At 42.4% G+C, this 24,113-nt stretch overlaps 1 protein-coding gene across 3 annotated transcripts in view; it reads right to left on the reverse strand.

Moving 5' to 3' along the window:
• LOC311583005 (pro-epidermal growth factor-like) overlaps positions 1-23,379 on the reverse strand; it is a 122,459-nt gene extending 99,080 nt beyond the window's left edge. For all 3 annotated transcript variants that reach the window (XM_084756359.1, XM_084756360.1, XM_084756358.1), the window contains exons 1-3: positions 23,249-23,379; positions 19,592-20,064; positions 819-1,124 (exon numbers count right to left, since the gene is read on the reverse strand). In XM_084756359.1, coding sequence (XP_084612485.1) covers positions 819-1,124; positions 19,592-20,064; positions 23,249-23,364 — 895 coding nt within the window. In that variant the 5' untranslated portion in view covers positions 23,365-23,379. The remainder of the gene's footprint in view (positions 1-818; positions 1,125-19,591; positions 20,065-23,248) is intronic.
• Positions 23,380-24,113: the final 734 nt, after the last annotated feature.

Raw genomic sequence — 24,113 nt, forward strand, 5'->3', positions numbered from 1 at the left:
ATTCATCCCAAATTAAACTCAGATAAACTAGAGAATTATAAATTACCTTGTTAATAGAGCAACATATAGGAATATGCAGAAAATCGCACTACTTCTTTGCTAAACATTGGAATTTTTATCTGAAGTCAAGATAGAAGCTTCCTAAAGAATTGTGTTACAGACAGTTATAAGAACATCTTTGCTTAAGTGGGCCAAAACCCAAACTTGATCTTCACAAAGTTTGAAAAGTCTAATAATTAATATTCCTAAAAAAATATATTTTTGCTCCACAGTAAGCTCTCTGTATAAATAGCTGTTTAAAAAAATTTGTATGAAAGTCTTTAAATGTTTCCTAGGTTTCTTACTTTAAAATGAATGTATCCAAGATAGCAGAAGAAGACAAAAGCCTTGGTGGCAATCATGTATTTACTTCATATGAAATTTCTACATAAGGAAAGAAATTGATTGTCTAATTATTTTATAGGTATTTGTACAAAGTGAAAAAATATTAATCAATAAAATGCACTCTTGAGATCCCATGAGTCCAGTGTAGGGATATAGTACAGAAAGTCTGGGTTTTATTCCAAACATTAAAACAAAATTGCATTTGCATTTGTGGGCTGAATGTGTAACTTGGTGGCAGAGCACTTGCCTAGAAAAATATGGTCCTGGGCTCAGTTATCACCACTAAAAACAAAAACAAAACCACATCCCTTGTTCTTGTATCTAACAATCTAGGTGTCATAAGAATTAACTGGCCATTTAAAATTTGCACAAAAAAGCATGAGATGCAGTCCAGATATTTATAAACTTGTTTCATGCCCAAATACTAATTATACCTGTGTGGTTAACTGGTGAGCTATCAGATCTGGTCCACATCAGCCGTGGGGTGGGGTAGCCAGTGGCATCACACCTCAGCAGAACGTTACTACCCACAGTAGACGTGATTTTGGTAGCCGAGGTCATCACTGATGGCTTCAGGCACTGGTCCAGCTCTGCCCTCTGAAACAAGATTCCCTGGAGGCGCTCGGGTTCACTGCAGACCATCAGAGGGTCAAGAAGTACAAGAGCATGGTCAGCGACTTTTGACAACTCAATCACTTTGGAAATGTGACAGTCACAGAACCAAGGGTTGTCCTGTAAACCTAAAACACAGAGAGAAAAGAGGCAGTAAGGGTGACCCTGATGGATTAAGTCTGCAGCCCAGCTTGTCTCATGACCAAAGGTTACCACATGATCGCTCTCACAGATAAAGTTAAGGGTGGGTAGGGGGACAAAATACAGTCACCTGCATGTCAGCCTTGCCCTAAAAGCCAGCAACCTCCGAGAGCTTATCCTCTTTTAGTCATCCAAACTCATAGCTAGTGTTTCCTGACCTCCACTCTATACACTGACCTTTACTTTCATTTAATGCCAACAATCCTGTGAGGAAGGCTATATCATCATCATCATCATCATCATCATCATCTCCATCTTAAAGGTGAAGAAGCTGAGGCACAGAGGGCCTAACATCTTGACCAACATCACATAGCTAATCCCTATCGGAGCCAAGATTTGAACCCAGGTACCACAGAATGCCGCAAGTAAGGGACAGAGATGCAGAGTCCCGGAGTGCTCAGAGAGCACCTTGCAGATCAGCACACGGTGCGAAGAGCTGCCTAGCTCAGCCTGGAATGAGTCGTGGTTTGTGTGACTTGAGGATATAGTGAAATAAAATGAGGCTAGTGGAAGCCGAACCAGCAGACGGAGGAGATAAAACCAGAAAGCGACTTTGCGCGGGTGTCACGTATGGTGGCCACCAAGGTGATGCGCCCAAGTCTCAGCGTAAGAGGGACCAGCTGCAAGGGACATATAGGCTGAAAGTTTCCGTCTGTAAGTATCCTCGGTATTTACCTCAGCTTTGGGAACCCTGAGCTGACATCGTGTGGCCCTCAGGGAGCCTGCCACTGAGAGCTTAAAGGAAGGTGAATTTATAGTTTCCCGAAAGGAGAAGAAAGATCCTTGTGGAGCGGCAGAAAAGTTAGTGGCATTGTCATCTTCGGTAAGCGTGGAGAGTAGGAAGCATGCTTATGTAACAGAACGTTCTCTCCGTAAGGGAAAAGCCAGAGCAGACCGCAGAAGCTGAGACGCCTGGGAGGGGGCTTCTTAACAGTAATGGGCGCCGCAGCTGAGGAAGTGGGCTCATTCGCAGCCTCTCCAAAGTCACTAAGTGAAGAAAGGCATTCTTTAGAACATGCACTAGGGCAACTGTCTCTCCAGAGGTGCTGCACTGCAGCCAACCGCCTCGCCGCAAGCTGGAGACCAGGGTTGGCCTTGGAGACTTGAGGTTATGGCTTTTGTTGATGGCCTGGGAGCTAAGAGGAGAAGAAGATGGAGAAGTGTGGTTTAAGAACATCTTACAGCGCTGGACACAGAACTGCCTTTCGTAGGGCCGATATTTTTAACTTCTGCTTCCCGGTACTGTGGCGGCGGCGGCGGGTCAGGAGTGCTTATTTTGGGCCAGGTCTGGTTACTTTTTAATCTCCTACTTGAGAGGTTTGGTTTTTTTTCCTGTGGGTAAATAACCTTGAAACTCTTTCCTCTTACATTAAATCCTTGTGAACCTGTGACTAGTCCCCTAATTAATGCTAATTTGTACTATTTTCTTTTGAATACTGGTTCCTTCACCTGGTTGCATGCATGCCACAGATTTCTTGGTGGTTTTTCCCCCCTTATATATTGCCACTGAGTGTGGCAATGAAAGCTAATACCTAGGCTGAAATTCCAATTCTAGGACACTCCACAACCTTAGACAGACGCAGCTACCTCTCCCACAGTGTATATAATAGCAATTCTCCTGCCACAGCTTTACACAAACGCTCATTTGCTGCTTCATGTAAACTACCTGACAAAGGGTGACCGTGATAAAAAAACGTCAGCCTTAACCATCCTTCCTAAGCGTAATACTTAAAGCCTACTGTAGATAAAGTCAGCATTTCAAATTATGAATAAGCAATAAAACAGAAATAGGGTTGCTATACACAGCTTCTCTCTCCTCTAATCCACAGTTTCTGGCTGTTGGCAGAGGTTAAACCCATCAGCACGTCTCTAACAGCAAATGGGTACAGTGAGTCTCAACCTTACATCATCCCCAGACAGCTGGATATCCGTCGCTGTTAGGACCCCAGCCGGCTCGGCATGCTAAGGGCAGGTTTAGCTATGGTGTGGCAGGTGAGTGGACACGGAGAGGAAATGGCGTCTTCGCCAAGCCTGCCATGCATGGCTCTAAGCTGGGCTGGGAAGCCTGCTGTGGCTGCCTTCTGAGCCCCTACTTCTTCATCTGTAAGAGGAGAAAACCCCAGAGCTTGCTCTCACCCCAGCAGTCATATTTTGTTGGTCTATAAAATAAAAAATGATGATCATGAAGTAGAGGAAAAGTTAAAGTTGACTATCAAATTAACACTACAATCCATCGTCACCAGTCAAAAGCAGATGTGTACGGTGGAATTGCCTGATCTGTAACATTTTTAACCTATCAATTTGAGGTATGGAAGTGCCTAGTTATAAAAACAAGCTGGGCCAGGTGTGGAGGCATACACCTTTAATCCCAGAACTCAGGAGGGAGAAGGAGACAAAGCCCTATGAGTTCAAGATCAGCCTAGTCTACATAGCAAGTTCCAGGCCAGCCAGGGCTACATAGTGTGACTCTGCCTCTGATTATCTTATTCGTTTTAACAAATATTGGTTAGGTAATTATTTAGATTTAAGATAAAAAAGTTGTCCTGGCTTCATAAAACATCCTGACCAAAAGCAACCAAAGGGAAGAAAATATGAGTCCATTATTGTAGAGAAGGTGGGTTCTTAAAACATCACATCCACCGTCATGAGCAAAGAGGAGAAATACATGGACCAGTGTTTGTTTGCACTCTTAGAGCTCACCTGGGCTTCCTCCACTTCCTTCCACACACTCTGTTGTGTGCTAAGAAACACAACGGAGCGGGGAGCATCTCTCACAGTGGAATCTTCAGCAAATGAGAGATGAAGAAAAAGCCCCGGAGAGCTTCCTGACAGAGCATCACTACCTCCAGGACTCTGTACCCAGGTAGTTACAAATAAGGCTCTCATTTTTCTGCTCTAATTAAATGCATCCTTTGTTTCTGTGTCGTTGCTGTTGTTACTGCAATCTGATGTGATCTGAATGAACATGACCACCATAGGCTCATGTATCTGAGGGTGTGGCCTCTTGTTGGTGGCAATCTCTGGAAAGGATTAGGAGGTGTGGTCTTGTTGAAGCAGCTGTGTCAATGAGGCTGGGCCTTGAGCCACATGCTTATGGAACAGATGTAAGCACTCAGCTACCTCTCCAGGGCTGTGCGTGTCTGCCTGCCACAAGCTTCTCACCGTGGCGAGCATGGCCTAAGGCCCTGAAGCTGAGAGGAAGTCCCCAATCAAATGATTGCTTTATAAATTTCCTTGCATAGTGTCTCTTCAAAGTAATAGAAAAGCAATCAAGACATTTGCTTTCTCCTCTGCCTGTAAATGAGAATTGAAGCATCAAGAGAAGGTTGTTCACTAAAAAGACCCTATATCACCTCTTATACATTACTGGCAATAATATAAACTGGTGCAGCCACTATGAAAGTCACCGTGGAGGGTCCTGATAACAAGCAAACAAAAACCAAAATCACTCAGTCATACCACTGCAGTGAGTACACCCAAAGGACTATAAGTCAACGTAACGCTCGCGTGTGTGTGCACACACACGCGCGCACACACACACACATACACACACACACACACACACACACACACACACACACACACACACAAAATCATGTTTACTGTCACACTATCACAAGAGCTAAGAAATGAAACCAGCATGGATGTCCACCAACCCATGACAGGATAAACAAAATGTGGTACATATACACAATGAATGCTTTTCCAACTGTAAAGAAAAATGAAATTGTGACATTTTTCAGGAAATTGGATGAAACTGGAAATCACTATGTTAATGAAACGAGCCGGGCTCAGGAAGGCAAACTCTACCTGTTTTCATTCTGAGTCTAGATTTAAATTCTAACCCTGTGTAGATACACGTGTGTATGTATAGATGATGAAATAGAAAAGGGAGCGTGAGAGGGAAGGAGAGCTTGCGGGTGGGGGTGGGGTGAAGACAGGGTAACGACATATGACATGAAAGCCAAGGACGACTATTTGGGTGGAGGAAGGGGATAAACAAGAGCGCAGCCAGGGTGTGGGAGAGAAGCCAGTGGAGGGAGAGTGAAGGAACAAGGCATAATCGCACAGGTGAAAATCTGACATGCTGACTTCAAAACCTAGTAAAAAGTATATTTTTAAAAGATACCCATACAAAGCTAGAAGATACAGTCTTCGCAATACAACACATCACACTACATAAGGAAACACAAGAAATGTGCAAAATGCAACATGACTCCCCCAAAGATCAACAGAATCAAAATGACAAAACTGCTAGACAAGGAATTCAAAACTCGTGGGCTGGAGAGATGGCTTACAGGTTAAGAGCACTGACTGCTCCTCCAGAGGTCTTGAGTTCAATTCCCAGCAACCACATGGTGGCTCACAACCATCTGTAATGTGGTCCGATGCCCTCTTCTGACCTGCAAGTGTATAGGCAGATAGAGCACTGTATGTATAATAATAAATAAACCTTTAAAAAACAGAATTCAAAACTCTAATGTAGTGGATGTAAACGTGTTTTTGTTTTGATCCCAAGTGTGGGAAGTGAAACAGACTTGTGTGAGGGTATGTGGTGTTTTCCTGCAGAAAACAGACTTGTGAGAGAACAGGTGATGTTTGTCCACTGGAAGAGGAATCACCTTTTGCAGAGGCATGGTCTTGCAGAGGCAGAGTCCTAATATAGACTCTGAGAGGATATGTGTATGTCACACACACACACACACACACACACACACACATATATATATATATATATATACCTCCCCCAAAAGGCAGGGCTTGGCTGTTCATCACTCTACTTCAAGATGCTCCTAGAGAGAACCACTCCAGTGAAGGTTTCAAGGCTCTGGGCCCCAGCTGCTGCTCCAGGTTCCAGTGACTGTGGGTACAGTCACCTTCACTGAATTGCTAGTTTACTGTTTAACTGGTCTATTGGAATCCTGCCAACTACGTCAATGGAATCACTCCAAGGAACTGATTTAAAGAAAAAAAGGTCTATCTCTTCTGTTCCTACTAACCACTTTTCTCTCCTATCTAGAGTATGTGGGTTGGAAGGGAGGTGTGAGCAATAAAGAACCCCAAATAAAGTAGGTTTGAAAAACTTCAAAGCCTATGCTTTAATTTTGAAAATAATAACCTCATTGAAAATACAAAAACTCAAAAACTCAAGCGACACCACATGCTGGTGAGGATGTGGAGAAAGAGGAGCACTCCTTCATTGCTGGTGGGAATGCAAACTAGTACAACAACTTTGGAAATCTATCTGGCACTATCTCAGAAAACTGGGAATAAGGCTTCCTCAAGACCCAGCTATTCCACTCCTTGGAATATACCCAGAAGATGCTCTAGCACATAATAGCTCTACCATGTTCATTGCAGCCTTATTCATAATAGCTAGAACATGGAAACCACCTAAGTGCCCCTCAGTAGAAGAATGGATAAAGAAACTGTGGTACATTTACACTATGGAATACTACTCAGCTATTAAAAACAAGGAATTCCAGAAATGTGTGGACAAATGCATTGAACTAGAAATGATCATAATGAGTGAGCTAACCCAGAAACAGAAAGAGTCAAATGGTATATACTCACTTATATCTGGACACTAGCCCAAGGGGCATGTCCCATGAAAGTCTTGACTTACCAGGAAAGTGAGACAGAGGGGAAGACATTCTATTGGGACTCTAGGTGATAGAAGCATAGGAGAATGGGGAAATAGAAGGATCCAGAGAGTCCTAGAAGCCTACAAGAAGAACATTATGATGGGCAGATCTGGGCCCAGGGGTCCTGCTCAAACTATGGCACTAGCCAAGAACAATACATGCAGTAAACTTCAAACCCCTACCCAGATCTAGCCAATGGTCAGGACATTCTCCACAGTTGAGTGGAGAGTGGGGACTGACTTTCACAATAACTCTGGTGCCCCATATTTGACCACATCTCCTGCATGGGGAGGCCTGGTGGCACTCAGAGGAAGGATAGCAGGCTACCAAGAAGAGACTTGATACCCTATGAACATATACAAGGGGAGGAGGTCACCCTCAGTCACAGTCATAGGGGAGAGGAGTAGGAGGAAAGTGGGAGGGAGGGAGGAATGGGAGGATACAAGGGATGGGATAACAATTGAGATTAAATTAATAAAATATATAGTAATAAAAAATATAAATAAACAGATGAATGAAGAAGTCAATTCAAGTCTCATATGAGAAATTTACCAACAAAGTGAAGATTTGGAAAAGGGACCAAACAGAAATCTTGGCATCTCAAATACAAAACAAAATGAAAAGTTAGCAGAATGTATCACCAAAAGAATTAATCAAGCATAAGAAGGAATATCAGGCATTGAAGAAAAGATTGATGAAACATCGCATTTGGACAGCAACACACATACACACACTTGCAGGCACACATGCACGGGGGGGGGGGGGGGGGGGGAGGGGAGAAAAGAAGAAGGAGGAGGAGGAGGAGGAGGAGGAGACAATGACCACAATATTTAAGCCCTCTGAGACACATCTAAGAAACCAAACATACAAATCTTTGATATGGAGAGAGCTGAGATACAGCTTAAAAGTAATCTAGGTTAACATAAAACTTCCCAAATACAGGGGGAAATCTGTGCATTCAAGTACAAGAAGCATTTAAAACCTCAACTGTCTAGTCAAAAAACTGTTCTTGAAAAATAAAGGTTGCACTGACATAGAAATGAAATAAATAAAACTCCAGCTAGATGTGACCAGAGAAAACCTCTCTGTGTTATAATATGATAGTCAAAATATCAACAATACAGAACAAAAAGAACATTGAAAGCTGCAAGACAGAAGCATCAGGCTGTCAATCATGAAATTACCCATGAGGTCACCTATGATAACAACAGCAGGAGAGAGCTAGGTGATCATGGAGTGATACAGTCCACATTCTAAGAGCAGACAGCTGCCATCCTAGTCATGATATCCAACAAAGCTGCCTCTTAAAACCTATGGAAGAATAGACCTTCCAAGGTAAACACAAGCCACTTAGCAGTCAACACTGCTAAGGGAAACCTATCCACGTAACAGGAGAAAAGAAATTCATACTGATGGGAGATAAGAAAGAATACACTTAGCTAGAAAAGAGGAGATTTAGGAAAGGAAACCTCTAAAACAGCGGTTCTCAACATGTGGGTCACCACTCCTTTGACAAGCTCTATCTCCAAAAATACTTACAGTTATGAAATAGCAGCCAAAAATAGTTGTATGGTTGGAGTCGTCACAACATGAGGAGCTGTATTAAAGTGTCGCTGCTCTAAAACGATCCTCCTGCCTCCACCTGCACAAAAAACACTTCAAAACAAATCCAAGACCTGAAACTATGAAGCTGCTAGAGGAAACGTGTTGAGATATCAGCATGAACAATTAATTTCTGAATAAAATTTCAATACCTCAAAAAGTAGAAGCAAGAACTGGTGAATGGATTGCATCAAATTGAAAGGTTCTGCTCAGCACAGCAAAGAGAAAACCAACGGACAGAATGAGAAAAAAAAAAATCCTATCCAGCCACTCACCCATCCAACATGGAATAAAAACAAAATCAAAAACAAAAAACAAAACACAAAACAAAACAAACCAGAATTCATGACAAATTCAAATAATTAAATGGCACAAGCACAAATAATCTGATAAAAAAAATTGGCAAGTGATTTGAACAGATACTTTTCAAACAAAAAAGTATAAATGGTCAATAAACACACAAAAAAAATAGTTAATAGCCTTAGTCATCATGGAAATGCAAACTGGAATTGATATCCCATATCACTGCAGTCAGAATGATTAACATTAAGAGACCAAAGAACTTAAGAGGTAGCCTGGTGATGGAAGCCTTGCCTAGCTTTCCGGCCACGTATTCACCCTAAGTTCAATTCCCAGTGTGAGGAATGATGGAAGGGAAGAAGTGAGGGAGAGAGAAAGGGAGATGAGATGTGGGGGTTTGAATGGAAATGGCCCCCATAAACTTATGTTTGAATGATCCATAAGGAGCAGCACTATTAGCAGGTGTGGCCATGTTGGAGTAGGTGTGGCCATGTTGGGGTAGGTGTGGCCATGTTGAAGTAAGTGTTTCATTGTGGAGGCTATGCTAAAGCTATGCCCAGTGTGGACACGGTCTCTCCTTGTTGCCTGCAAGATCAAGATATAGACCTCTCAGCTCCATTTTCAGCACCATGCTGGCCTGTATGCTGCCATGCTTCCCGCCAGTTACTATGAAAATCAGGATGTAGTTTCCTCAACAACAACAAAAAAAAGTATGATAGCACATGCCTATAGTGCCAGCACTTGGGAGCCCGAGGCCTGATGCAGTTGCACAATGAGACTCTGTCACAAAAAATGAATGAAAAAGTAGAACTAAGATATTATACCACCTCTGGATACCCGGAAAAATCAAAGTCAGCTTGCTATGGATTTCTACGCTTCATGTTTGTCATGCTACCATCTATGCAGGCGAGTTAAGAAGTCGATCTAGCTTTGACCGTAAAGTGGGGGAGGAGGTCCCCCTCAGTCATAGACCTAGGGGAGGGAAATAGGGTGAAAAATGGGAGGGAGGGAGGAACAGGAGGATACAAGCGATGGGATAACTATTGGGTTGCAATCTGAATAAATTAATTAAATAAAAAATTTTAAAAAAGAAGTCAGCCTAGGTGTCCAGCCAGAGATGAAGGGATAAAGAAAGTGTGGCATGTACACACTATAGAGTTTTATGCAGCGTGCTATTTGGTTTTACATCAACTTGGCACAATTTAGGGTTGTTTGGAAAGAAGAAATCTTGAGAAAATGCCTCCTTATAAAATGCCTGTAGGCAAGTCTATAGGGCATTTCTTTGATTGGTGATTGATGCAGGAGAACCAAGCCCACAGGGGGCAGCGCCACCTCTCAGCAAGGGTCCTGGGTGCTATAAGAAAGCAGGCTGAAAGAGCAAGTCAGTAGCAGCATCTTCCATGGCCTCAGCTTGAGTTCCTGCCAAGGAGTGTTACTGGGAAAAAAATAAAATAAAATAAAATAAACCCTTCCCTCCCTAAGTTGCTTTTGGTTGTGTTGTTTTACCACAGTGATAGAAGAGTAAAAATGCCATTTACAGAAAAATGGGTGAAACTTGAGCTCATTGTATTCATTTAAATAAGGCAGACTCAGGAAAATAAGCAAGACATGTTATATTGTAGAAGGGGGGAAAAGATAGGAAAGTTTAAAAAAGGAAGAGTTTTCGGGACATAGAAGGAGAAATGAGTGAGTGGTAGGCTTCACATAAGAGATGATCATACCAGGGGGAAATTTGATCAAAACACATTGTATGTATGTTTGAAAATGTCCTAGTTAATATATGATCATTTAAAATAGAACTAGCCTGGAGATGCGGCTCTGTGGTAGACCACTTGTCTAGCATGTACGAGGCCCTGGGTTCAGTCCCCTGGACCCCTCCCTGTTTTGACAAGTAACATTTGGATCTTTTTTCAGTGTGATCTACACAAATGAACAATTTAATTGCATCAGTTGGTATATACAATGCCAGGAACGTGTGGAAGAAGGTTAGAAGTCAACTTGGATTCCAGAAGCACAGGCTGTACTAAACTAATAAAACAAATATATGGCTCCCCCTCACAACTGACCATCTCAAAGTGAAGGTCCAGTCGTGGGCCTGCTCACTAATTTAAGAGAAAGGACACCAGTGACAAGGAGGACAAGAAGAAAGCAGGACAAGTGCTATGCTGTCTATGCCATATGTCTATGCTGTCACCACGCCAAAGAGTATGAGAAGGAACATGTAAAATCTAAAGATTCGCTGGGTGGTGGTGGCGCACGCCTTTAATCCCAGCACTGGGGAGGCAGAGGCAGGTGGATCACCGTGAGTTCAAGGCCAGCCTGGTCTACAATGCGAGTCCAGGACAGAGAAACCCTGTCTCAAAAAACCAGAATAAATAAATAAATAAAATAAAATAATAAAGATTCAAGACGGCACATGTGTACACCTGCCTTAGTGTAGAAAAACGACACAGATATAATATACTAAGGTTTTCATATTGAAATAAAGTATGGATAGCTTCATATTTCAGATCTATCAATTTTGATGAACATTCAATGTATACAATTCTATGTTTATCACAGTCAGTATATATTTTAAATTTTTATGAGTGTGTGCCTGTGTGAGTTTATGTGCATCATATGTGTGCAGGTGTGCAAAGAGGCCAGAGAGCATCTGGTCCCCTGGAACTGGAGTTACAGGCAGTTGTGAGCTGCACATTATGGCCTCTGGGAACTGGACTCAGGTCCTCTGCAAGCGCTTTCAGCCGCTGAGCTACCTCTCCAGCCCTAGCTATTTCACCATCACCAACTTTAGGATGGGTTTCTAATCTGCCCAAGAGATCAAAGTCACCATTTTCTCTAACAGTTAATGTGTGCTTTCCTTTGACATTGACTGGTAATGCTGGATGTTTTTCTTCACTAATACTTTCCCACGTGGCAAGTATTGCACTTGTCAATCACTGTAAAAGCACCAGGATTTTACTCCAACTCAGGATGAGTTTGCCAAGGATTTGACCCATCCCAGTTCACCCAACGTTTTGCTGTTTTTCCGCACTATGAACCAAACCTTGAGAAACCTCTCAATCCCAGACGAGGCAGCTGCCAGTGTTTTATGGATCTTTGGCCAGAACTGAAGGACTGAAAATCACAGTGGTAGAGGAAACAATTATCATTGTTACACTGGCAGGGAACCTGCTCTCCTTTTGCTCTGAGAAGAGTCTTTTTTATATAATATATTTTATTAATTTATTTATATTACATCTAAATTGCTATCCCATCCCTTGTATCCTCCCATTCCTCCCTCCCTCCCATTTTCCCCTTACTCCCCTCCCCAATGACTGTGACTGAGGGGGACCTCCTCCCCCTGAATATGTTTATAGGGTATCAAGTCTCTTCTTGGTAGCCTGCTATCCTTCCTCTGAGTGCCGCCAGGCCTCCCCATCAAGGGGTGAGACACCAGAGTATGTGTGAAAGTCAGTCCCCACTCTCCACTCAACTGTGGACCAGAAGCTACCTCCCAAAAACAGAACCAAAATCTGAGAGGAGTCTTATCTCTACCTTCCAGAGATTTTTCTTTAACAAAAATCTTCACAAGATATCACAGAATAAAAGGGAGTGTCAGTTCTCACCTGCAAAATAGAGAGCACAGAAAACTGAGGAAGAAGAGTGCTAAACAGCCTCACAGTAGCAGCAGGAGGCAAGGAATAGCATCAAGATGTTCCTTCTAAGAAGGAAACCAGAGTCCCGGAAGGGAGGGAAGCTGATATAAGAGCACCAGCCAGGCGGGCAGGATTTGAACTCAAGCGTCAGGATCTACCTTGCTGTGACTCACACCAAGCTCAGCCCTTCGGCACTTGGGAAGATGGTGATTTTTCTGACTGCACACCAGAAGGCAAAGAGATTACTGCTTTGGTTTCTTAAGTCGCTTAAGAGTTCTGACTTAACCCCACATTTCTTTAGCCTTCTAATCTAGTAAGCCTTCCATCGCAATTCATCTCTGTCAACTAAAAACGCCCACACCCGTGGGTGGTGGCCCTAAGTGTCATTATCTGTAAATAAAAATGTCAAAGCAGCAACAGCTATCTGGAGTACAAATGTCTATACAGGGAAACACTCAAGAGTTAGAACATTAACAGTTTTATTCATATTTTAAAACTATTATCAAAATGTGTCAGCTATGGAAAAGTTAAAATAAATCATTCCTACTGGTCACATATAAAAGTTATATAAACTAAGAGCAAAGATGTTTACATTCCCCCAAAACATGAAGCTATTTGTCCCAGTTTTGAAACATCTAAGGTCAAAGGTACAATTTTTAAGATGTGAATGAATTAAAATAGCTATTCTGACCCTATTCATTCCTCCACCTGGTGTTTTTCCTCTTGGGGACAAAGGTGCAAGAAGTTGCTAAGGTTAAAGTATTACTCGAATTCTTTGAAGGAAATACACCAGTTAAAGGTAGAGTGACTTGCATTAATTAATTTATTTTATGACTGTTCTTGGCAGAGCCACCAAATGCTGCTTCATCCGCTCTGAGAGAGAAATTCAGTACTTTTCATGCATTAGAATAGTTGGATTGAGGTGTGTGTGTGTGTGTGTGTGTGTGTGTGTGTGTGTGTGTGTGTGTGTTTGTGTGTGTATGTGTGAAGACTGAAACAGATTTTTGTTCAAAGCTTATTATGTAAACTGTAATTCTTCAAAGCAAAGATGAGACCTCATTTAGCGTTGTGGAGACGGCAGTGGGTAGCAATGCAGCGACAAAGGAAAGCCTCTTCCACAAGTGATGCTAGTTAGAAAAACCAGACATCTAGAAAATAATAGACTACAACTCCCAATTTGCAGTTATGCAGAGACAGTTTTAAGGGGAATCACACTCAAAAGTATAAAAGATAAGTGCATAATGGTACAAACTGAATCTAAAGACTCTGCCTCAAAAGAAAGCAGAGTCCCTCTGTGAGCTCATGGTGCATAGATGTTTCTTACATGGTTCTGAGAAAGCTCTAAGAGTAAAATAATAATAATCACATGTCATCAAAATTTAAATATTTCTTACCAAATACACTATGTAGAAATGCATCAGAATAGTTGGATTGAGTTGTGGTGTGTGTGTTTGTGTGTGTGTGTGTGTGTGTGTGTGTGATGACCGAAACAGATTCTTGTACAAAGCTTATTATGTAAACTGTAATTCTTCAAAGCAAAAATGAGACCTCATTTAGCATTGTGGAGATGGCGGTGGGTAGCCATGCAGCAGAACTAAAGAAATTATTTATAATTTACATAATTGATTAAAGATATACATCTGGTAGTAAAGAACAATGGAAAAATGACCCTTACAAACAAGCAAAAGTCCTGGCCAGATAGTCTGTGGAGAAATAATGTACAAATGGCTGGGGAAAAAAAATGGTACCATGGTTGACATCATTAGTCACTAAGGCAAAGCAAAATGATTTGGCTACTTGGTCTGCTGACTCCACAGAAGAGCTGAACTGAAAATCATGAAGTATTCAAGAGAATACAGAATAACCAGGCTGTCACACAGGGCCAGGAGTAAGGCATGGTGCTATATACGCATTTTGGAAAATGCACAGTTTCTTTAAAACTTACACATTCAACCATTCCTTAACGCAGCAATGTTGATCTTATGAACTTATTCAAGAGAAATAAAAATATACACCACATAAAACCTTTGGATAATATTATTTAAATAGAGCTAAATTCATAAAAGCCCCAAACTGGAAAGAGTGAACATGTCTGACAATCAGAGAAAAGATGAACAATTGGTTCACAGTAAAATTCTGCAGTGAGGAAGTGCTGACGGGTGAAATGAAATGGGTCAGCTTAGAAACATGTTGCTGAGTGAAAAAAGCTATGCACGAGCATGCATGTTGCAGGACACCACTCCTGTAGCATGCTAGAGCAGGTGACAGAAATCAATGTAATGGCTCCACAATGTGACAGAGTCACCGGCACAAGAGATCAAAATAACTGCCATCTTAGGTGCTGGCATACTCTCCACTTAGATGAAGGTATCTTTCTCAAGGGTACGTTTCTGTAAGAATTGACTGAATTGCGTACTTCAGACCCCGTATTTCACAATGTACAAAGTATGTGTCAGTCCCTCTATTAAAAAAAAAAACCTTATAAAAGACGAATGATTTTGGAGATGAATTATAAATTTGACTTGATTCTGCCTCCTTCCTAGCTATAAAAGAGGGCGGTGATAATTATAAACATACTTCTGAATTATAAACCTACTTGCCAGGCTGTTGTGACCTGGCAAGAAATCGAGGACTATCCACAGACACTGGGAAATAGTTGTTGAACTAAGTGAATGCCTTCGGAGAATTCAGTGGAAACACTCAGCCCACTGCCCCTTCAGGCAAATTCCATTAACTATGTTTACAAGTGAGCAAATTTGGGTACCAATGGGGGGGAAAACACACCACTGAATAAAACATTTGGTGCCCTTTCCAGCTATTAGTTTTTTCCCTCTAAGGTGAACAGTGGATGTCCTTACATAGGTGCCTGTGTGGATATTTGACATTTGGAAATCTACTTGTATTATAATTTTAAGCTTGAATTCTATAGTTAAGTGTTTACCCAAACACTCTAGTTCAGAGTTTTATTGATATATTAAAATGTTCTAAGTTGGCATTTTTACTCATAGATGAAAGAGCAACTAAGAGTCTGTCCCTATTGTTTTGCTTTTAATTAAATAGAGACATGCTCTAAAAAGGTCATCCAAGCGAGCACACATTGCACACCACATCACAGAGGAACAGGAAAGGGGCTAGGACTTGGGTCCACAGGACCTAGAGTCCAACTCCAGCTTCCCCACATGTGGTGAGTGAACTGGGGCAAGTGGCTGGACTATGTCTTGTGTCTTTATCTGTAATATATTATAAAATGGTCCTTACCTCAAGTTTCACCCAAGACCAGAAGAATGGGCATATGTAGATCTTCAGCTTTTTTTTTTTCTGAGATAGGTTTTTTTCTGTGCAACCCTGGCTGTCCCGGAACTCTCTCTCTCTGTAGACCAGGCTGGCTTCAGAGATCTGCCTGCTTCTGCCCCCTAAGTGCTGGGATTAAAGGCTTGAGCCACCACTGCAAGCTAGAACCCCCAAATATTAACAGCATCAATTGTGGCCATAGGATCTGGACGTTCAGTATCTGCTCTCCCAAGCATTGGTCTATATGTGCCCTATATGTGCCCTTATTTCTCTTCTGGAATAAGAATGTTTACTCCATGCAACTGGCCATTAAAAGTGTATAATTTGTTTTTATTTTATGTTTAACATATGGGCACACATTTAAGAGATTGCCTTAAGTCTCAGAAGAGGCTGTGGATCTTGAAACAGTGTTGGGACTGTTGAAGACTTTGGAGATTTTTAGAGATGAACTTAATGGATTTGCATTAAGAGATGAAAACGAGGGGTGGAATGTTATGATTGATTGATTGATTCATTCATTCATTCATTCATTCATTTAAAAAATGTTTTAGCAGACTAGGCAGTGGTGACAAATGCCTTTAATCCCAGCAGTAGGGAGACAGTGATAGGTAGATCTCTAAAAGTTTGAAGCTAACTGGTCCTGTTTCTGCAACTCACAGTCAGACAAGCAGTGTACAGAACATAAAATAGCTACATAAGAAACATCCATGAGTTTTCATCATCTTACCTGGCTCATATTTTAGTGGACGTTTTGGTGTGTTTAAAAACTCAGTTATGTTATATAGACATGGTTTTGTTCTAATCCCAGGTGTGGGATATGGGGTTGGCTCAGATTGTCCACAGCAGCAGACTATTCGCCCCATGTAGGCTCTGAGAGGGGCTCTTTGCCATCGGCTACAGATAGTTTAATTCTGGGGACTTTAGAAGGGTAGAAATGAATACCAGGGGTCGGGGGCTGAGGAAGAGCTCTGAGAAAGAAGGAGGAGGCTGCTTGCTGCTTCCTCCTGCTGCTCCTGGTTGCTGTTGATGCAGGTTGAGGGGAAGAAGTTGGAGATGCCCTGACTACAAAGACTGGACTTACTTCGTGGGACCCAACAACCCTAACCAGCAGGAAGCAGCTAAAGAGAACTCTATCCCTCTCCCCACTAACCTTCTCTCTCTCCTACCTGGTGTTGGGGTGATGGAAGGGATTGAGGTGGAAAAGGGAGAAAGGGATATAAGAAACTGCAATAAATTAAAATAGTTTTTAAAAAGGCGCCTACAAGTGGTGCCCAGACATAGGCCTTGGAATAATAAAAAGTCTGGTTCTGATATTGTAGAGGAGACAGCAGGGTACGAAGGAATCAATATACTGTTTCAGGATATGAGCAAAAGGTTTACTGCAGTTCCTGGTGTTCGGTTCTCTCCTGTGTTGCTCCCAGAGGGGATTTTCTATTTTGGTTTAGTCTTATTCCTGTAATCCATTTAAAAAATGTTGGAGATAATAGGCCATATGGCCAATGTTCAGCCATCTTGTCCAAGTCTGCACCTTTAAGTCTCTGTCTTTCCCAGAGCTTGCCTTTCACCAGAAACTAGCTGACCCTGTTGTGAGTCAGCAGTTAGACTAAAGACAGATAGGGATGGAGTGACCCTGTTGTCAGTCAGCAGTTAGACTAAAGACAGATAGGGATGGAGTGACCCTGTTGTCAGTCAGCAGTTAGACTAAAGACAGATAGGGATGGAGCGACCCTGCTGTGAGTCAGCAGTTAGACTAAAGACAGATAGAGATGGAGCGACCCTGTTGTGAGTCAGCAGTTAGACTAAAGACAGATAGGGATGGAGCGACCCTGTTGTGAGTCAGCAGTTAGACTAAAGACAGATAGGGATGGAGCGACCCTGTTGTCAGTCAGCAGTTAGACTAAAGACAGATAGGGATGGAGCGACCCTGTTGTGGTTTAGCAGTTAGACTAAAGCTAGATGAAGACAGAGCAAGATGCCCTGTGTGGCAGGACATTATGACCCTGCCTGGAATTCCCTGTGTTTTGAGAAAAGGCTGCAGCTGGTTGCTATAGCAATATGCTTCCCTGCCTTCTGACTTATAAAAGCTGCTGCCTGACTAATAAAGTTTGAGAGTTTGATCAATCTTTCAACAGGTGACCTTCCTCCCAAGTTTTAGTCGAACCCCGCAGGCTGGGCACAAAAAAGGTTGGGAGAATCATTGAACAACTGGGAAAGTTGCAAGTGGATATGGAGGGGGTATGAGAAGCAAAAAGGGGGGGGGGAGATGAAATAGGAAAATCAGAAGTGTCGCCCAATTCTCTTGTTGTTGAAAGGATTGCAGAGTTGGCTGTGCAACTAAAGAGTTTGCAGGTAGAGATGGAAGGACTTGTGAATTGAACAGCGCTGCTGGAAAAAGGAAAACAAAAGGATTCAGGCCTGGTGAGAGTTGAAGTTCCCCAAAATTTCAGGCCTGCCCTGCTCCATGCACTTTTGGTGTCAAGTTCCCACAGCACCTGGGCGGGCTGGAATGCCAAGAGGAGCAGAAGGCTGTGCAGGACGAAAGGGTTAAAAAGAAACAGCACATTTCAAGAGAAAGGATTCATCTTGTGCAAACTGAGCTGCCAGCAGAGCAGCCTTGGTGAACAGCTTACCACCAGCAACTCTCCCAGGAGCCACCAAGAGCCTTGGATATCGAAATGCTCAGTCCTTTGTTTGCGGTAAATTTGGTCATTTGAAAAGAAATTGTGACCAAGCTTCTCAAAGCCTCAGAGCTCAAAATGACCAGTGCGTTAAATCTGAGAAAGACTGAATGTTCTAGGTTCTTGGCAAGAATGCCTAAGCTTCTGGAGGTTTGTAGACGCTGGTAAAAGATACTCCACTAGTGAATGCAGGTCCGAGAGGATCACAGAAGGAGGTAACCTCTTGTTGGGAAGCAGGTTTGGGGCCCTCGCTCAAGGCTCAGCAGCAACACACACAAGCCATTACACACAAGAGCAGCCAAGAGTTACCAGGTTATAGAAGAAACTATTGATCCAAAATGTGCTTGGTTCATTGATAATCTCTTTTTAAGAAAGCAACAACAAGTCTCATTCATATTAGAGAAAAGGGCCACCTTCTCAGACTAAAGGGGGAAACGCAATGGAAGTTTTGGTGTCTTTAAAAACTCAGTTATGTAAACGTTTTCGTTTAACCCCAGGTGTGGGCTATGGGGCTGAGTCAGCTCGCCCACAGCAGCAGAGACTATTTGCCTCATGTGGGCTCTTGGAGGAGCTCTTTGCCAGCTGCAGATAGTTTAACTCTGAGGACTTCTTCCCCCTCCCCCCCACCTCCTGGTTTCTGATGATGCAGTTTGAAGAAAAGAAGTGGGGATACCCTGAAACAAGGAGCTCTCCTGAAACAGAGATTGGAGTTCCTTCAAGGAACCCACCGACCCTAACCAGCAGGAAGTAGTCTAAGAGAATTACACCCCTCTCCCCAGCATCCTTCTTTATCTCCTACCTAACGCTGTCATCATGTGAACATGGCAAGTTGGTAAATTCCCTCAGCTTGAGAGCAGTGTCACTCGGTTTGGGAGGTGCTTTCTCCCCATGCCTTCTGCATGTTCACATGCACACACCTTCTGCATGTTCACATGCACATACATGCACTCACATGTGCAGGCACTACATCTTATTTAAAAAAAAAAACAGGTAAGCAGGTGTAGATTAATTGAAGTCATGGGCAGGGGCTGTGTGGCTCAGTAATATATATGCTTATATACTTAGCAGGTTCAAGACTCTGGGTTAGATCCTCAGTTAAACACACACACACACACACACACACACACACATGCACACGCACACATGCACGCATGCACACACACACACACCTACACACAAACCCTGAAACTATGCAAACAAGGTATCTACACATAAGACACCCAGAAGCTTGGGAGCTTACCAAGGATAATTCTCCTCGGTGGAAGGTCCAGACTTCTAGAAGGTGTTGTAGCTAAATGGGACCAGCTGTCCAGGAAATCTGGTGGCAGTGTGGTTAGCCTGTTGCTTGACAAATCCAAGTAGGTGAGGTTCTTCAGATATCTGCCCGCTTCATTTGGCACACTGGTTATTCTGTTATTGTGCAAGTCCAGCGTCCTCAGGTGGGGCATGTCCAGCAGAGACACCCAAGGGAACGCACTCAGAGAATTCCCATCCAAACGCAACTCATGCAGCTGCCTCAGGTTATAAAAGCTACTGGTTTCTACATTGGCCACTGAGTTGTAGGTCAGCCAGAGGTACTGCAGCTCCACCAGGTAGTAGAAGGCCTCGGCGGGGAGCCTGCGGACCACGGTCTTCTCTATGCGCAGCTTCACGGTGTCCACGGGGAAGTTCGTAGGGAGTTCGTTCATATCCAGGTCGTTACACAGCACCGCCCTGGTGTCACAAGAGCAATGCAAGAAGATCTGCTCTCCAAGACTCACATTAAGATAAAGCCTCACTTGAAACATGTGTCAGGTTTTCACTCACTACTAGTCTTTTACAAAATATTTTGTTTAGTCTAGAAAACCTATTTATTAATGTCAATGTCATTGTTGTCGTCGCCATCATCATCATCAGTCTCCTTCCTCATCATCATCTTAGTATAGTAATCATTAGACTGAACCATACAAAATGGCCATTTCATAGTAAAAAATTGGTCAGATATGAGGAATTTCACGTGTTCAATGGATATATATGGAGGTTTTTCATGTTAGGCTTTAGAAACATGGGTCACACCCATTTCTTTATTAGTCATCAGAGCTTTCCAAAGAGGCAGATACTGGGTAACAGAAAAAAGCTGAGCACATTCCCCCTTCCCTGTGGCCAGGGATGGCTACTTCCCCAGGCTCATGGTCCCATTGTCCCATTGTCATAGTTGTGATGATTGTTTTAAATGGATGTAAAATTATCTGTCTTCCTGGCACATAAGTTCTCAGTCAGCATTTGCTGCTGAAAACCAACAACCAGTTAAGCATTTGAAATAATCTGTGGCCTCCAATGGTAGACAACTGCTCAGTGTTATCAGCTCATGGAATTCTACAGAACTCGCTTTCAAATCCCTGTCTGCCAAACTCCAAAATAAACCTCTTTTTTTTTTTTTAATGACCAATGTTAAAAGAATCCTCTCAAAGCCTTAAATTGGGGCTGGGGTTTGTACATCAGTGATAAAGTGTCTGCCTAGCACGCACCAGCCCCTTTGTTAGATTCCCAGCACTTCATAAACCAGGCATGGCACACAGCAGTCAGGAGACAGAGGCAGGAGGATCCAGCACTCAGGGTATCCTGAGGCATAAGGAGTTCCAAGCTAGCCTGGGCTACGTAAGTGTCTGTCTTTAAAACAAACAAACAAACAAACAAATAAACAAATAAATAGATCCATTTATGAGAGGACCACTTATGGGGGAGAGGCAAACATCCACGCATTTCTTTCTCCCTAAGGAGTAGACCAGAAACCAGATGTATTTCCTTTGGTAGTCTCTAACTGGAGAGCCCTTGAAGAAGTCATACTCTGGACTTGTTTGCTAGCATGAATAAAATAGGGTAGAAAAAACCATTCCAATTGTAGTTTAAATATGAAGAATCTCAAATCTTTGATTTGTTCTGGTCTGGGGAAAAAAAAAACACTAGTCATTTATCTCCCATACCCATCTGAATTGCTCAAAGTAAATACGAAGTTTTGAAAAAAAAAAAAAAACAATGTTGGGCTGGAGAGATGGCTCAGTGGTAAAGCGCACTGCCTGCTCTTCCAAAGGACCAGCACCCACATGGCAGCTCACAGGCTGTGTATAACTCCAAGATCTCACACCCTCACGCCAATGCACATAAATTAAATAAAAATATTTTTTAAAATGCAATGTTTAAATTATGATTTGTAACAACAACAAAAAAATGACCATCAAGTAAATAGGTTGCAGTAGGCCGATGAATTTAAAAACAAAGCAAAAAAAAAAAAAAAAAAAAAAACAAAGCAAAGCAAAAACTAGCCCATAATGTAAAAACAGGGGCAAGCAGTGTAAAGGCATGAGGCCTGGCAGTGGTACCTCCTTCCTGTCATCTTAGAAGGCCACAGGGAACCTTGAATGGTCTTCTTAGCTCCTTTATCACAAATTTCAGTGTCACTTCGCACTAGAAGTTTCCACTCCTTACGTAAGCATTTCAGAGTGATATCACAGGAAGAACCTGGGCTGCCAGCTGGAGCCATAGCACCTTGATTAGCTTGGTGACTGCGTCACAGGGTGCTGCAACCCAAGATGAGCCACTCACTTGTCCCTGTGTGGTTTTGTCTCCTCACATACACATGACAGGTATTGGACTAGAATCCTTTGAAAGGTCTAATCAGACATAATGTTCCATGGCTTTTTGTAAACCCACCACACTGGGACCACCATGGAGAAGAGGAAATTCCCCTGGCCATCAAGTGCTGTAAATCCTTGGGAAAACAGGTACTAACTAGTTTTGTTGTTGTTGTTTAATTTTGGGGCGGTTTTGGTTTTGTTTGTTTGTTTGTATTGCATTGCATTTTACTTCTCAGGGAGTGTCTCAAAAGGATACCAGAGTTCGCTAAATAAAAACATTCTAAATTTTAATTGTATCATCATTCTTATTACCATCATCATCATCATCATCACCATTGTCATCGTCTTTATCTCATTGCTGTGCTGTGCTGTGATATCATATGTGTGTCCTTAGACATGCCAGGCATGTGCTGTACCATTGGGCTACATACCTCAACCATAATTATTCTTTGATTAAAGTTGTGTTGTTCTTGTATTAAACCTTGTTTCAAAAGCTCATTGTTTATTTCAACTAGTAAAGTCAAAAGAATCCATTTATTTATTTTTTTTTAGTAAATACTCTCAAACAAAACAAAGTCACAGAGTCTACCATGTTTGGCTTCTAAGAGTTCTGTTTTATATTTGCCTATGTGTAAGAGGATTCCTGTGCATCATAAACAAATTATACTTCTTACTATGTTAACGCAACCTAGAGACTTAATAACTTCTATGAGGGCCTACAATATCTGCAACAGGTGCTGTTTTCCAAACATCTTTACTTTCATAAATTCCATTTAAATTAAAGACAAATAAACAAATTATTAACTTTACCAACTTCACTCTTATCCTTCTACCACCAACTTGTTAGTATAAAATCCCTCAGGTGGAAGGGGACGATCTGACAGCAGACATTACGGATAAGCCTCACTCACTTGTGCTTTTTTGAACAAGCTTGTTCCCATCCTACCCTGCTGCCACACTGAACACAGTTTCATCTCCAGAGAAGGGTGTGTTATGCATATGAGTGTAATAAACATTTTCATTAAAAAGAAAGGGCTTTTGGAATTTCAGAGAACCTGTGGAGCCTTCTTAGAGGTAAACTGTTGCTCACAACTAAAAAAAAAAAAAAGTGGCAGTGAGCAAACAGCTAATAAAAACTGAACCAAGTCTCATGAATTTAAACTTCCTCTGATTTTTAAGAAATAATTTGCCTTCATAAATTAAGGCTGGTCTGTTTGGGTCCTCTTTTTTTTTTTTACCCCCCAGGACAATCAGAACACTTAGTAGCAAGGAGAGGTGCATACCTTGATCCTGAGCCGTCATTTCTGCCGTGAAAATCACAGGTGCACTGAGAGGGGCAGGTACAGCTCGCTCCTCCCAGGAAGCTAAGCACAAGGCACAGACGTGCAAAGAGCCGCATAGCTCCAAGTGGCCCTCTGAAGAAAAGGTAAGGGCCAAAGCAAGAGCATGAAGAAGCTGGTGTGCCACGAATGCCCACCGGCATTCAGCAGCAGCAGCAGCAGCAGCAGCTTAGCCGGATTAGCCAAGAGCTGCAGTTACTTAACCTTCAAGTGTCTTACAGGGGACCTGTCCACCCAGCCTTGGAATATAGGCTCAGTCAAGTAACACACTCGCTAAGGAAAGTGAAAACCAAACCCACCAGGGCAATTTCAATAGGTGCCCATGTCGGGATTTGTAAGGTACCTTTCCTGTAGCTGGAACTGTCACTATAGCTTAAAAACATAGCCAGTTTGATAAGGATCTCACTATCCTGGCCTAAGTTAAAATGTCCAGTGGTTTATTTACACACATACATCCTTCCTTTTACTTTATATTTCTTCACCAGCAAGGGTGACTTTAATTCAAATTTCCTTCAAGTAGAGTTACCAGTGTTGTCCTGTACTGCTCATCTCTCCAAAACCAAAAAAGCTGGGTCCGTGCCATCACAGTTACTGTGCTCTCCAGTCCACCCTTGATGAGTCAGAGCTGCTGCGACTCCAGTGAGAACTCGTCCCCAGTCTCTCCCAGCTCATCTCAGTATGCACGAGATTTGCCCGAGGGCGGTCATTTCTTAGGAAGGTAATTATCTCTGTTTAAAACTATATTTTATTCTGAGCTCGGGGCATCAGCGTTGAAAACAAGCTGAGGGTTGGGGATGCAGCTTCCTGG

The sequence above is a fragment of the Acomys minous genome (assembly GCF_964271855.1).
Source record: "Acomys minous genome assembly, chromosome: 14".
Taxonomy (NCBI): Eukaryota; Metazoa; Chordata; class Mammalia; order Rodentia; family Muridae; genus Acomys; species Acomys minous.